At 38.9% G+C, this 16,666-nt stretch overlaps 1 protein-coding gene across 1 annotated transcript in view; it reads left to right on the forward strand.

Annotated features, from left to right (window-relative positions):
• LOC133117936 (CUB and sushi domain-containing protein 1-like) overlaps positions 1-16,666 on the forward strand; it is a 503,171-nt gene that overhangs the window by 309,683 nt on the left and 176,822 nt on the right. The window contains exon 5 of the mRNA XM_061227463.1: positions 3,065-3,272. Within this exon, the coding sequence (XP_061083447.1) occupies positions 3,065-3,272 (208 nt within the window). The remainder of the gene's footprint in view (positions 1-3,064; positions 3,273-16,666) is intronic.

Consider the following 16,666-nt stretch of genomic DNA (forward strand, 5'->3'; position numbering starts at 1 on the left):
TGAAATGAATATCCATGGCAATGTGTGATATGCAGCTGAGGTACAAGTGACTGATCTTAACACCTCCAGTGAGTACTCCTTAAGTACTACAAACATTGAAATAATGGAATGCTATCACTACACCTCGACATTTAGGCAACCACAAACCTGAACATATAGCAACCACAACATGCCATTTACTTAAGAAAATAAACGTTATTAAAATTTATGCTATAAATAAATGTATGCAATTTATTTTTTGTTTGGGTTTTTTCCTTTCACGTTGAATGCCTGTTTTGGTTTATTTTTTGGGGGAAAGAAATTTACTTTGGAATGATTAAAAACCACATGTTTATTTACCCTGCAAGACTTGTGTTCTGACAACCATGACACCACATTTTCTCCTGCGTTTGAAAGGTTGTGACTCATGTTCGAGTGTATTTTAAACAGTAACATGGTTGAAGTGGAAAGAGGAATGCTTATGAATGTGACTTGGAAGTACTTTTAATCTTGTGGCTGAGAAGCAACTACTGGATTTGTTCTGCTTTTCTGGCGCTGAAAGGTTTGAAGGAGTCTCTCAGCCACATACACAGATAATGGAAAACTGTCACCATAAATATATTGTCCCAGGTTTGCGGTTGTCAGAGACACTTGCACATTAAGAATCTGTTTCCTTTGCAGTGAAGTGCCAACAAAGGCTTTTTGTGCGTCATTTAAATGGGGGCACTTTTGCATTTGACATACTTCAAATGATCCAGGAGATCAGTCCTCTACCTTTCATTTTGTCTTGGTGGCTTGAACATCAAACCACAAACACACCGACATGGAAATATGTTCAAGATCCTTTTAAAAATCGTATGAAAGGGCAAATACATGACGTGTTGAAATTAATGAAAGTAACATACGTGATCTTGGCTTGGGAATATCATTTTCAATTTTCAATGGTGACAACAGTACCAAATCCAACAATTTTATACAAAAACATGTTGGAAATCAAAAAGCATCCTGCCCATTAAAGAGAAGAGTGGGGAGAGGCTGTGCTGCTCTATGGAGACATCCTGGCATAAATAAAATATTTCCCAAAAACAACAAACTAATTTAATGTTGACGAAAATTTGAACCAAAGTGCTTGAAATTTTTTGACACTCTTTTCTAACCTTCCATGCTAGAGGCAAAACACATCCAGATTGATTAGTCACATTCAACATTTTGGAATGTGTATACCCACCTCTGTCACCTCTGGGGATTTTTATGTTATGTGAGCCAATTTTTTTTAAAGATGGGGATTTAAGCAACTTTGGGGCTGAGTACAACTTTGAATACAAAAATGTCTGAATGAAAAGTGGTGTGAGTTAAAGAAATCATTCTTTGCATGCAGTGTAAATGCATTGCAATATTAAGGAAGCATAAGTTGAGTACGCAGTCCCCACTGTAGGGGGAAAAATCTTAATGCAAAAGTTTTAGAGAAGAATCTTCTTTACAAAATAGGCCAAGACACTTCAAAGAGAAATAAGTTATATTGTAAAAATGGGGTAGCCAAAAAGTTTTTTTGCATAGCAAATATTCCAAAAATGTTCCTGAGTGCTTTTATTCTATATTGCAGTATTAGGGTACGGAAAGCAGCCAAATATAGCTGAATTATACAGTGAAATAAGTCGATACAAAAAAAATATTGCCAATGAAATCAAGAGCAGGAGTTTTTAACTTTTACACTGCAGAAGGTGACAAATATACCAGGTCTTCCTAAAATCCAGGACATATTGGATGACTTTAAAAGAAGGGATAACAATAAAAAATAATGATTGTTGGTGCCAGGCATGGTGGTTTGAGAATCTCAGACACAGCCGGTCTCATGGGATTTCCATGCACAACAGACTCAAGAGTTTACAGGTGAATGTGTGAAAAACCAAAAAAACCATCCAGTTAGTGGCAGCTCTGTGGATGGAGATGCCTGTTTAATGAGAGAGGTCAGAGGAGAATGGCCAGACTGCTTCAAGCTGACAGGAAACTATGCATTACAACTGTTATACAGAGGAGCATCTCTGAACACACATGTCAAACATTGAAGGGGATGGGCTGCAGCAGCAGAAGACCAATAAGTCCAGAAATATAGGTCTAATAAATACTTAATAAAGTGGTCTGTGTGTGTGTTTGTCTGTCTGTGTGTGTCTCTGTGTGATTGCGTCTGACTCACATGGGAAAACACTTAATTACACATTTTTGCCCTCTCTGGCTCATAACATTTTCCTCACTGGCATTCTGTCTCATAACAAATCAGAGAAAAAAAATAATAATAATATCATAACATGGGATGTTGCTTTTTTCTTTTTCTTTTTTAATGAGTCTAATGAGTTCTATTTTAACAATAATTAAAATGAGGTCATTCACATTTAAAGAAAAGCCCATGTTTGACAATGTGAACTTTAATGCAGATAAATATAGATACAATTTATATTGAATTTTGCAATTAAGCTTCCCTGTCAACTGGAAGGCAAAACACCACCACTGCTGTCCAACTGCAGAAATAAATGCCAGACACTGACATAAGCCCCTTGGTTACATAAGTAATAAGATCAATGTCACCACTTCTCTGGTTAGCAAAAGCACCTTTCATAAAGGATTTTGAACCTATAATCCACATGTAACCAGAAGTACACAAGCTGTACATCATATTTGAGGGGAGTACGATGTACTATAGGTCCATTTCCTGTACCTCAACACTTAGAATATCAATGTTGTATGATCATATGGAATAATGTCACATTGTATATTCTCTGTAAATACTTGATGACCCAGCACCATGCTGGGCAATTCATTCCATTAAAGCACACGGCTTGGCATCATTATTTTGATTTCCCATGCATTAAGCAGAAGTATCTGTTTGTTTGTAATGTGAGCTGGACTAGCTGTGTCATTATTTGGCCATAAGAGCAAATGCCGATTAAATGCTAGGTTAGGAAGTGTTTGGTACAGTCAAACCTATGAATGAAGGTTAAATACAGGGGAGGAAACATAGTGCGTCTTAACTCTGAAAGCATAGACTCAAGGTAGCATTTTGTGACTCCCCCTTTCTCCTTTTCCTCAGCTGAAGGAGCGTGTGGGGGGACTCTGAGGGGGACGACGGGCACCATAACAAGCCCGCATTTCCCCTCGGAGTACGAGAACAATGCCGACTGCACCTGGAGCGTCCTGGCCGAGCCGGGAGACACCATCGCCCTCATCTTCGCCGACTTCCAGCTGGAGGACAGATACGACTTCCTGGAGATCAGCGGCACGGAAGCCCCTTCCGTGTGGTGAGTCACCAGAACCCCTCTCCATGCTCCTTATCCGTGACTGCCAGTGTTGATCCTGTAAAAATGACCACATGGAGACCACATGGTTGTTCTGCAAATCAAAATGTGATAGTGGCAAAATGAATGTCAATGATGCATTATTTGAAAGGAATAACCTGATTTGTGAACTGGATAGTAGAATCCCATCAGCAAACTATCATATTTTTCTTTCACTGGTGAAAAAGTCAATGTGACCACAATGTTGTTCCAGGTGCTATTTTTCTGATCTGAACTTTCATAATATTATCTCTAATATTATTTTGCATTCTGGATATTTTTGCCTCATTACTGTCTATTACTGGTACTATTGTTTCATTAATTGTATGGTGTTATTGGTAAGAAATTAGGGCCTCATGAGCAACATAAGTAAATAAATAAATAATGCTATTATTGTTGACAAAGAGCAAGCAGTTCCAAATAAAAGAATGTGAATGAGTCCCATTAATAAATCAACAATATACTTGCCAGAGAAGACTGCCGTGTGTTGAGAGTTTAATCTTAATTTTAAATGCCAGTTTGACCCACGATTGTAAATTAAACCTATACCTTATTTTTTTTCCTTAAAGTTGTCAGGGAATGCGGATTTCAAGCCGGAATTCCGGCTGTATTTATTTGCACTGAGATTGACAGAGATTTGCTCTGTCATTACATTTGTTTAAATGAGACAGCTTTCCAGCCTCAGTCACTCTCAGCCCTGAGGTTAGATATGTCTCTGAAATATGGTCTCTGTGATGATTTGTTGAAAGAATTCAAACGTCAGTGAAGACAAAATATGGGAAAACACACTTTACGGAAATGGAAACAATGATGTCACTTGACTTAGAAATGGCAATGTCTCAAATTGAGTGAATTTAGCATTCACATACATGCCGGAATCCAGAGAAACTGTGCAATACTGTTGCATATCAAGTGCGAACACAGCACACACATTTTACATTTACTTGTTCAATGATGAACGGCTTTGGCTAAGCTATACTGGTCTCTGATAACATAAAATACCCTAATACTTGGGGCACAGAAGTAAAATTGAATGTATTCAGAGGCATTAAGCGTCAGGACATTTATATTAGGTGTCAGAATGGCGGTCGTATTAGCATATGCGGGGCTGCTGATGCAGTAAGCCCGGCTGAGCTCAACTGTATTTCATTGTCATTTAGAAATCCGAGTACGACTCGTGCATATTGGAAATGTGGAGAAATGTATACCACAGATACTTCTTTCAGAAATGATGGGCGTCATGCTTAGTGCAAAGCAATTAAAATATATCTTCAAGCACCTATGGTACTGTAGTGTATTAAGTCTGTGTTCACATGATGCTTATTTACATTGAAACACATTAATATAGTACTCTCTAGTTGTTTGTTTGTTATTGATGTATGTACAGTATCCCACATGCATGACAGTAATATTTGCTGATCTTGCCATTTTAAGTAGCTATGTAAACGCACTCTCACGAGAGGCATGCTAATTTGTATTGGGATTTTGTATGCCGTTGTTATCGTTCTTTTACATTGCGGTTCTACACGAATCTGCTGTGAACGTTTGTATTGTTAATGCGAATAATGAGAAATGTCTTACAACAGTCCACCTGTCCTGGAAGACAGGAACACATCATTACCTTTACCGTAGCCGTAAAGCATACAGATGTACACTAACACGGATAATAACAACACCTTAAGGTAAGCTTCCTCCTCGCTCCGGAGGAGAGGTGACAAACAGACAGCAACAGCTGCTGTTAATTATATTCACCTTCAGCACTGCCTTGAGCTGGAGCTGTGATCTTTATGGTCAGGAAACCCCCCATGACCTGAGCATAAGGTGTTCCATCTCTGTCAAAATACATAAACACTTTAACATACATTTATTTTAGACAAGGTGTTAGTGTTTATTTTTATATAAACATTTTTATATAATACATCCCAGACACTTATTTCATCTTGTTTCGTGTGAGCAGGATTGACGTCACCTTCGAGTGCAGGACAGTTGGTTTTGTTTTCTTGTTTCAAAACCACTGGTCTGGAACACGTCATATTCATTGGGATTACATTGTCATTTAGATACGTACACATTACCACATATTAATCTTAAACAGATTGTTAATGAGATCTTGGGTCATTTGAAAGTGGTATCAGCTTCCATTTAGGATCTACCAAAGAGTGATTTATATCACTTGATCTAACTTAAGTGACATCACATCACTCATCATATGAACTCCAATATTGTCATGGAATGAATCACTCTGTTGTCTGTCCTTGTTTTGGAATAAACAGAGCCATTAGTGAGTGTTTTTTAATGTCACTCCAGATGGTTAATCCATTACTGTCAGCAGGGTGGGTCTACGTTAGCAAATAAAGTAGGCCTTCTTTACCTTACTTAGACAGTCCCCATCACCTCTCTGAGTACAGAACACAGCTTCTATACAGATATCTGTGCTTCTGGACTTAAGCGCCGATATTCTGTACCTGATGGTGTTGGCTTTGACACAAAACTACACAGAGGCCTTTATTCAATCAACACTTTAGCTTAACTAAAATGCCTTTTGACCTGCAAGTAATTGCACTTTTTTTCTTTACAAACACAGTTTGGCAAGTTCATTTCGGGGATTGATGAGCTTGCCAATAAACGTTGTGGAGAAAATAAGGATCGCTGGCACATAATTGCCAGCTAAAGCTAACTAAGTGTTAATTGAATCCAGGCCACTGTCCCTGGTCCTCTTTATTAGTTCTCCTTTTATTCCTGCCCCTTGTTCTCGGGCTGAGTGGCCTGTGTCCTCATACTGGGAGTCTGGCAGCTGATACCCGTTCATTACCACCAAGCGCTAGCCTGTGAGCTGCAGGTGCGTGACTCACCGATGACCGGCATCGGCCTATGGGGGCCTGGTGTGTTGTGTAAACACAGTGAGCTAAGCAAGGCCTGAGCCTGCAGACCCTTATTGTCCGGCTCTAGGGATGAAGCTATTGTTGGCCTAAACTTTATTCAATATTCTGAATTGTTTCTCTCTGCAGCTGAATACTGATTGTACAGTATCTTCCAATATATGGATCCTAAAAAATCAAAAGGAGGAAATAAACATAAAATATGTTCCCCTGTTAATTTCAGGGGTGAAATAATTGCTCTAACCGATTGAATGCAAATGAGGATGGGGATAATTAATACGGTTGTAAATCATAGTGTCAGCTTCACTTTCCATGCGCTGAATGGTGTTCCTCCTCATTGTTGATGCTGCTTCGTTCACGGGTAACATTTTGTTGAAATCAATTTGATAATCAATTTATCAAGGTGGTGACAGCCTGCCCTTTCCATGTAGTTGACCATCATAAACGCAGTGACTTTGCTTTTGTGATTGCAATACAAGGTGACAACAATCCTCTGCGCTAAATTGCTATATTAATGAACCCAGGAGCCTGTGAGGGTTTATTTTAGCTTGTCAGAGAGATGATTATCTCGCCGCTGTTGCTTACTATGTTTTTATTAACTGTCAGAAATGGGGTGCGGGGGTCTCGCAGCGTTACCAACATGGGGTTTAACAACATTTCCCCAAAAAAGATAGCTTCTCAAAGTCACGCTGTCAGATGCGAAGTGCGGGGGGGGGGGGGGGGTTGGGGAGACTGAAACAGAAATAGGGTTTGCTGCACTGGGCTGCACCTTTCCTTTTCCCGACCAGCTTGCCCTTGAGAAATGTGGTGGAAAGAAACGGGGCTGACATGTGAAGATGCTCCGCATCCATTCCTCCCGCGGAAAAGAGCACGCAGCTGTTTCCCGCCTGGCACTCAGCCACCGCGGAACAGGAGGCAGTCCTGCACCCTAAGTGGGGGCCTGACACTTTGCGGATCGCTCCATTTGTCAGTTTCTTGACAAAATAATTTTAAGGATTGTTGTCAGGGAGTCTTGGTGTGCGGCCAATGGAGGGAAATAAATGTGTGACCAGCAAGCGAATGAAATAATGATATAAGGCAAGGACCTGGAGCTTTGCACCTGCCCCAAGGGCTAGAGGCTTTCCGTTGAGAATCAGCCTCCCTCTGCCTGTCTCTCAGTCTCCGCTTTAGTTTCAGAGGCTTGTAAATCCCTGTTCTGTGTTACATTGGTGATGCCTGCCATCCTAATTTGTACTTGCTCGCTATCGGTACCCTAGCGGAGCTACAGTACTGTGGATTTTAATCTTTTGAAAAGGCTGAGCTTGCTATTTTAAGATGACTGTGCGTACCAAAAGGCATCTGCAAAGAAGTGCCGTGAACATAAGAAAACAGATTTCACAGGCTAAATGAGCAGAAGGACTTTTTTGGAGTGACAGCCTTTTTGGGTCAAACAGGACACGTGTTATAACAGCATTCCAGTGTTAATGAGGATCGCATTGGAGAGGGCCAAAGTTTCTGAATGAGAAGGTAAACACAGAATACACCATGGAAATTGATTTTACTCATGTAATCTGACTATTTATGATGCTTTGCAACAGAGACAAGCTATGTGGAGGACCGTGAATGACAATTTAATTAAAATTAATTTGAAGTTCAAGCTGAAGTGAACTTTGAAGTACAAATGCACAGTAAGCTGTTTTTTGTTAGTTTTCATATTCCTTTGCTGGAGTTTATTTCTTAATCATGGACAATGGACTAAATGATACAGTCATTTGCTTTATTTGAGAGTGTGACCAGAACAATTGCTTGCTTTTTTTGTTCTATACTTCCATTTGTTTGCCAGTACATATTAATTTACTTTGCTTATACTTTGCTGTGATTAGTCTTTGGGTTACTGCCAGAAAAGTAGATTCAAATGTATTGCGCACTGGTCATGACCCATTCAATACAATTTGCTGAGGGCTTAATGGAAATGACGAGTAATATGCAACTCTTAGCATGTCTGTTTACATCTCTATAAATGCAAACATGTTGGTTCATTTGCATGACACTTGAGCAATTATCTTTAAATATCTTGATGAATGTTTACGTTTCTATGCTAAAAGTGATCAGGAGTTAATTCCTAAGACACAAGAGACACAAGCAGTGTCATTTTTGCTGCTTAGAAATCTCCCCATTTGCATGGATGATATGATCTACACCTGCAGACTGAGAAGCACATGACACAAACAGGACATAGCATCATCAACACACAGCTACCAAGCACTCAGACATCAAATGTGGCTTTGCTACAAGATGCTAGCACATTTTCATACAGAAAATATAGCACCAAAATAATTATGGCCCGTTCATTCTGGGAATGTTTAGCAGTGGAATACAATTGCAGCAGCTTCAGCAAAAGCAAGGGGTAACATATTAATGGGAGAAACTGTCACTAATAATTACACTGCAATTAATTTCAGCGTCTGAGGAGATCATAACAAACAGTACTCCTCCCGTATGGTTCTGTTTAACTGCAGTATAAGAGGTGGAACTGATTTGGAACATTACGTATGGTTATTTACATGTAGGCTAATGGCCAATAATGCAGTCTGGTCTCACTGCTTAATTTCAACTTGGAATTTTTGCTCCAACTAAAACTGCAATATACTGTACGTATATAATAATGAAGTTGGAAGCATTATATTGAATTATAGAACAGACCGGGGCATAGAGACAGCATTACAAAGGTCAGCTATCACTACGGTATTAAGGATTTGCATATTTCAATTTTTAATTATCCTCAGGTTGAGCTGAGGAAGATATTCAGAAAGCACAAAAAGGTCCTATTTGTAAAATATGAGCAGGATTGTCATCTGGGGAAGATATCCTTGTCCGCTTTACGATGCATTAATAATGCTATTTCATATTTTGATCTGTCAGACTGCAAATACTATAGGTAGGCACAGCAGCAATGATTATATTCTCTTTGGTTTTCGTGAATTGGAAAAAAAAATTGATCTCTCATCTAATTTGTGAAATGGCCGAATAATCATCATGCATCTAAGACTGAATGACAGACTGTCAGTCCCTGCACGGTGACTGCCATAATTAACAATGTTAAAACATAATTCAAATTTGAGTTAAATGAAAGAATTCCCAAAGATCCAAAGATGTTGTCACTTCAGTGTCTGAACAGTACAGTACTACAAGTCTGATGGAAAGTACTCTCATGACACAGGTACAGAGTGTTGCCATCGTCTTATGGGTTTGTTCAGTTTTATTAATGACATTTGCACTTATAAAGGATAACATTAAGGATTCAGTACTGTCAATGTCATAGCCTAACCAACGAACCAGTTTTATAATGATGTACAGTGTAATTTCTTCCACAGAATTCATATTATTTTCCTAGAATGTTCCAAATCATCCGTACTTTGCATTTAGCTGCCTAACAGAAGAATCCTCCATCATCCAGAAATCCCAGATGCACTAATCAAAGCTACGCTTCATTTGTAGTCTGCCTTTTTTTAGTTTTTACTCTTGCTTTTTGTTTATATTTAGTTTTAAATGTTCATCATGCAATTATTTCTGAGCAGTTGCAGTTTGTGACATTAGTAGGTATTACAAATTGTGGGGTTGCAGGGTGGGGAGGGTTGGCTTTGTATCCATACAATTGCAAGACTGGCATACTTGTATATAAAAATGACTGCAAAAACAATGCACAGTTGAATTTAAATACATAGGTTCAACGGTAGGCAGTTGTTACATTAACATTCGTATGAGTTTTGCGGTTATTCCAAACCATCACCGAAGCTAAATCAATTATGTCAGTTATGGGATCAGACCAAGGTGTCTGTGAGGGGTGCATAATTCTTCATCGTTAGACAAACTGTCTGCAGAATATGATTTACTAACGTGTTTATTTTTCATGTTATTGATTTGTTTTGCTTCATCCTTAATAAATGTTGTGTCATGTCTGTGTGCTTGTGGCCAAATTGTGAATCTAACCATAGCAGCGATGTCTGTGGGAATGACTCCAGTTGCACCCCATTAACTTGGCCATTTGCTGTATGTAAATATTTATTTTTCTTTCTCATGGCAAAATATTCTTCATGGAGTAGTATGAGGAATGGTTACCGTGCACTCAGTGGCCACTATATCAAGTACACCTATCTAGTACTGGCCTCCAGAACAACCTGACTTTTGGAGTGAACATGAATTTAACAGCATAATTTTGGTTTGTGCTGATCTGGCCACACATTCATGCTGTGAGCCTCCCATTCTTCCTCATTTCGAAGGTCCGCTATTGGATTGAGGTCTTGGGACTCTGCAGGCCATAAATCACTGTCATGGTCATGGAACTTGAAAAGATGCATGCTTTGTGACATGGTGCGTTATCTTCCGGAAGTATCCATTGGAAAAGAGAAGACTTTGGCCATAAAGGGACGCACAGGGTCACAGTGGTATGCTTAGGTGTGCTGTGGCATTCCGATTATGCTCCATTGGTATTAAGGGACCTAGTGGGTACCACAAAAAACATCCCACACACTATTACACCAACACCACCAGCCTGTATTAATGACACAAGGAAGGATGTATCCATGGATTCATGCGGTTTATGCCAAATTCTTGGCCTACCATTTTCTAAGCTAAGTGTATATATCCCCTGTATATACACACTCAGCGAGCACTTTATTAGGTGTTTATTAGACATTTTTTTGACTTATTGGGCTTCTGCTGCTGCAGCCCATCCACATGAGATTCTAAACACGAGTAAAGCTGATTTCTGATGAAGGCTCTCTCTCGGACCACATTCCTGGGATTGACCACTTCCACAGATTTCAACATGGATTTTTTAAAGAGAGCGGATAAGTAACAAAACCCAAGAGTTGGTTTTTCATGCCTTGTGGCAACCTCAGCTGTCAGTGACAGGTCCTAAAATTGTGTTATGCTCGCTCAGCATGGCAGTGTGCGGGGATGATTAGGGCCTGGCTGGGGCTAAACCGACTAGTCTCATCACTCTGGGACCCAAAAACGCACAGCTTTTTGGTAACTCTTCAAGGGCAAAACTGCAAAACTGAATAAATCTGCAGCAAAGTCAGGAGTTCATAAACACTGAAATACCATGAAAATCTGTTTGACTTTTATGTGCAATGCCTACGTCTTAAGTGAATAGAACAGTGTCTACTTCCTGGAGTCATTCAGTGTCAAGAAAAAATAGCAGGACAAATTTATTCAGTCCGATTTACTCTACTTTTCAATGGTGAAATGGCTGTATTCAGTAAGTCAATATAATTTTAGTGAGTCTGAGAAATTGCTCATAATTTAACAAAATAAGCCAAAACATTGTGCCTTTGGGGGAATGCACTTTCCCAAGCGCAGTTATTCATATTCTAATCTTTATGAATGAGGGCAAATATTACAGTCAGTAAATATGTTTTAACAAAGACTATTTTTGCTGCAGTCTCTGGAATGCTCATTATTTAAAAATGAAATGAATTAGATCAACACCATCCCTCAAGATGAATATGTTTGTTATTTTGTTCTGTCAACAGACTTTTCTTATCTTCTATTTTATTTGAGAAATATTCCAAATGGATGGAAATAATATTGAAACTGAATATGTGCTCTTCAAGCCCTTTGGTTCATGTGTCCTGCCATTTTGAACAGCCATATTACATTGACCCAACAGAAATGAACCGAAGCATTAGTTTTATTCAGTGCCTTTCAGCAGAGGAAAGGTGAGGAGCTTGCTAATAAGCTTATGATTAAATAGTTATGATTAAATGCTTTTTGATTAAATAGTAAAGACTTCATACATTAAAAATTATGAAATTTCCAAATCCACATTCATTATGTTTGGCACCATAACACAGCAGCAGGTTTGGAGTTTAATTGATTTTCTGATTGATCTATGAGGCCAATACTTTGACTTGAATTCTAAATGCAAAAGATCCTTTACTAATACAGTGGTTTCATACTGTGAGCAGTATGGAAAATGGCTGCCGTGCAATCTGTTGGGTGCAACACTCTGATGATGGTTAATTTCCTACCTTCACTGCAAAGTATTTTGAGATGCTGAGATGAAAAGGTAAGTGTGCAGTAACCCATGGAAACTATCCAGCATATTTGCCTACACCAGATATAAATCCTTATTAGAATGCAAACTTGTGTGAGGGAAGACTGCGTAGTGTATCTTTTGCGTGTGCTTTTCTTCATAATAAAAATGCACTGCTAATTAAGATAAAAAGCATTGTACTGTATTTGTTAGAATTCAACTAAAATGGTAATGGATTTGCCTGGAAGAAGGACAGCTTGAATTCCTGCACTTTAGGCGACTGATAAGTCAGTGAAATCCATTTCTCCTTCACACTGCCTCTGCAGAGATTGATTGCACATTGTTTGTTTCCATGCCGACTATTAGAAGTGACTGATTTGCCACAATTATGTTAGTTTATCGAATGTTCCTGGGTTCTTGCGGGAACCACTTGACCCGCGGTGCTTACTAAAGGCCCGTGCGCTTGCACAATCCATTGTTTCTGTGCTTTGGCAGCTTAATTACAGGCTTGAAAGCAGATAAGTGTAGGTTGAATATCCACCCCATGTGCTCACTGTTGATGGGTAGTATAAAACTGTAGTGGCACATACGCAGAATTTGTATGTACACCGTGTGCATGTGCTTTTCTCCTGTTTAATCCATGTCTGCACTACCCAAATCAATCTAAGTGGATTATTTTAGTGTTTATGTCGTGTTGCCTCTTTGCAGACTTTATTTATAGGACCCAATCATTTTTAGAGATGTTCTTGAGCAGGCACTCAGCTACCTGTGCATCATCAGTCTACAGAAAGCTCTATGCAAATCCTCTAATCTTTTAACTGGAGAAAAATGTCTCACTGTAATAGTCGCTGTGGGGAGTCCATACAGGATAATTATTTGTGGATTTGGACTGAGCTGGATTAGGACAGAAGCTTCTGGACAGCCAGAATTGCTTAATTGAAAATATTAGTGAAGTCAAGCAATTACACTCATCCAAGCATCCAAAAACCATGACTGCAATATCATTGGCTTGTAGAGGAGGAGGAAGAATTGGGAGAGAAACATACGGTTGTCATTTTATTTGAGTCATAACTGAATCATGAAAACACAGTATCATTTTAAAATAATCCCTTCTAAGAAACCTTTGCAGGAGCACATTTTGCTGTCAGATACTGCACTGAGCACAGGAGACTCGTCAGATTGCAGTGGTGGTTGTTTTAGAATATTTCCCAGCGCTCATTGTGATGCTTGTCATTAAGAGGGAAATTACCACGGTGGAATCCTTGCATGATGAAGCGCACTGCTGGAATGAAAACCAGCAGTGACCGATGGCACACACTCAGCGCATCATAGTTCAGAGCCTGAGACACGTCTGCCTTTGTTCTGGGTATCAGCCAGTCTCATCTAATCTCAGTCCAGCGTTTGACACCACTTTAATTGAACCACTGAGCAAGGTTTTGTTTTCCATTTATTGCCTGGCCTATTTTTCTGGGAACTACATGATTCCTTGTACCTCCTATTAATTGTTTTTCTGAACCTATGCAATACCCTGCTCTTCCTGACTGTCCCCTTGACCCCGGGTTTCATTAATCAGTCATGGGTAGCTTCTATACCTTTACAGATGTTACACACATGCCCTGTTACCTTGATTAAACAAGCCTGTAGTGGTAACTGTAGCTGGGCCATATCAGTGTAAATATACGTGTGGAGAAACCTAAGACGATTGGGACTTAATTAAAAACAGAAAGGCTGAACACGGCTGACCTATACTGCCTTATTTGGAGTCACGCTGTGCCCAACAGCTCCAGTTCCTTCAGAGTGCTACACAATTCAACACATTACATTCCTCCAATCAGCCTTCAGTTATACTCCACCAGAAACCCACATCCATCCACATACATTCCACGCTAATGGGTACAGTTTGGTCAAGGTTTACTTATGAAAAACAACATGTGTCTTCCCATGAATGAAAAAATGCACTATATATTTATATATATTACATATATTTATCCATCTGAGGACTGTGCAGGTCACTGGAGTAATCTGAAGCTACTGAACCTGTTCTTAGCTGACAAGATTGGAACCTGGCATAATCTTCTGCTGCTGTAGCCCATCCACTGCAAGGTGTGATACATTGTGCATTCAGCAATGCCCTTCAGTACACCACTGTTGTAAACAGCTGTTATTGAGCATTTGTGGCCTTTACGTGCGTTTGAACGAGTCAACCCGTTCTCCTCTGACCTTTCTCATTAACAAGGTGTTTTGACCCACAGAACTGCTGCTCACTGGCCGCTTTTTGTTTATCGACCGTTCTCTGTAATCTCTAGACCCTAGCGCGTGAAACTAGTGCATGGGTCTAGTGCAGGAGGGCAGCTGTTTGAGATGCTGGCATCATACGGCAGTCAAAGTTGCTTAGATTATACGTATTGCCCATTCTATTGTTTGGTTGAGCAGCAACTAAACTTCTTCACCATATCTGTCTGTATGTTGTATACAGTACTGTTTGGAGGAGCAGACTGTTTTTACAAGCAGGTGTACCTAATAGTGGCCATTGAGTGTATGTGTGCGAGTGAGTGTGAATATGCTATTTTCATTAGGCAATCAGTGATATTAATGTATTGCAGAAGAATCAGTAAATTATTCATATGCATTGCTATGCAGTAGAATCTGTTTCTCAGCAAGTGTACAAACAGACAATATTCAGTGAGGCTGTGCCACACAGAGACTAACCAATGTGCCTAGTTAGCTCAACTAAACGAGTGACGTTAAAATGTAACTTTACATAAGAGACTTAAAGTGATTATAATTATAATTAATATTCTGCCTGGAGTTACTTTTATGTTTCCTCTGTGCACCTCTTCTAAATCTCAAATTGTCAGGAGATCTATCACTGTCAAATTTCCCATTTTTTATTATTGGCAATTGGCAATTATGGAGGTCCTTGAAAATAAGGTTATACCTGCCTCTGAGGTAGTCTGCAATTCCAGTAAACCAATAAGGATTCAGGATCTGCCTCTCTGGTATAAAACCAAAAGCATTTTCTCTTTCTATTATCACTAATTGGTGTCATAAATTGGAGCAGGAAAGTAGATTACAACAGGCACTTGCAAAAGTTTCCCATTCTTTTTTGGTGTTGTCAAGAATGCAGATTGGTAAAAATTGGTAAAAGAAAAAAAAAAAAAAACCTGTGGTACAGAAGTATTTACTGTTCTGCCACCGGTAAGGTAAAGAAATAAAAATACCTGAATACTTCAGACAAGGTGAAATGGGAATGGGAAAATGGGTGATTTCCTGGGAAGTATAACACCACCACAGTCATTTAAATATCCATCCTAAACCTACTTTGGTTTGTTTAGAATATATTTGCAAAAATGGAAAACAGTAAACACATGATTTCAAATAACACACAAATAATAGATGCACATTTATTGTGAAATTTATTTTCAGTGCTCTGAAATAATTTTCATTTCATTAATATTTTAGTTAATACAGTTTCTTTATGAAGTTTACTACTTGTGCCATAATAAATCAAGCAATTGATACTGTGCACATTTTTTTGTGTGTATGTACTGTATAAATAGCATGGACATATTTAAGTTCATCAAACATTATAAAACTGCTTTTATCTATATATTTTATAAGAAGAAATTGACTGTAAAAACACAGGAAACTTTGTCTAATGTACTAATACAAAGCTTAAGCAATGGCAGAAAGCTTGGGGAAATGGAGGTATGATTCCTTGTACCTTACACTGCCTACGATAGTTACGATGTTACAATGTACTTATTAAACCACCTGAAATCTTTTAACCATGCCCTACTAACACCTAATGTCTGCCAACTTAGCTTGCATCCTCAGAATGACCTAACTACACTCATAAAACTCTTAGACTATTCAGTTAGTATAAGGCAAGTTATGTTTTCTGATTAATATTATAATGGGGAACATTACATTACATTACATTACATTATTGGCATTTGGCAGACGCTCTTATCCAGAGCGACGTACAGTTGATTAGACTACGCAGGAGACAATCCTCCCCTGGAGCAATGCAGGGTTAAGGGCCTTGCTCAAGGGCCCAACGGCTGTGCGTATCTTATTGTGGCTACACCGGGATTAGAACCACCGACCTTACGTGTCCCAGTCATTTGCCTTAACCACTACGCTAATTAATGTGATACAGTATTGCACACTGATAAAGTAAATACAAGTTCATTAATTGTGTAAATTATATCTGTTGTTATGTAGTATTTGAAAGGAAGTAAAAATCGTTCCACTCAAGGTTGTTTATTGCAACTCATTGCTTAAGTGTAAAGGTATTGGAGGCACAAGATAAGATTTTCTTCAGGGGAATTTGGAACACAATTTTATGCATGATAGGTTCAAGTTTTTTTTCCTCAGAGATATTAAACTTATTTTACTTTCAGGCTCTTTGCGTATATGTGTAGCTAGAAGGCAAATGTATTTTATAACTGTACAAC

The sequence above is a fragment of the Conger conger genome, chromosome 18 (assembly GCF_963514075.1).
Source record: "Conger conger chromosome 18, fConCon1.1, whole genome shotgun sequence".
Classification (NCBI taxonomy): domain Eukaryota; kingdom Metazoa; phylum Chordata; class Actinopteri; order Anguilliformes; family Congridae; genus Conger; species Conger conger.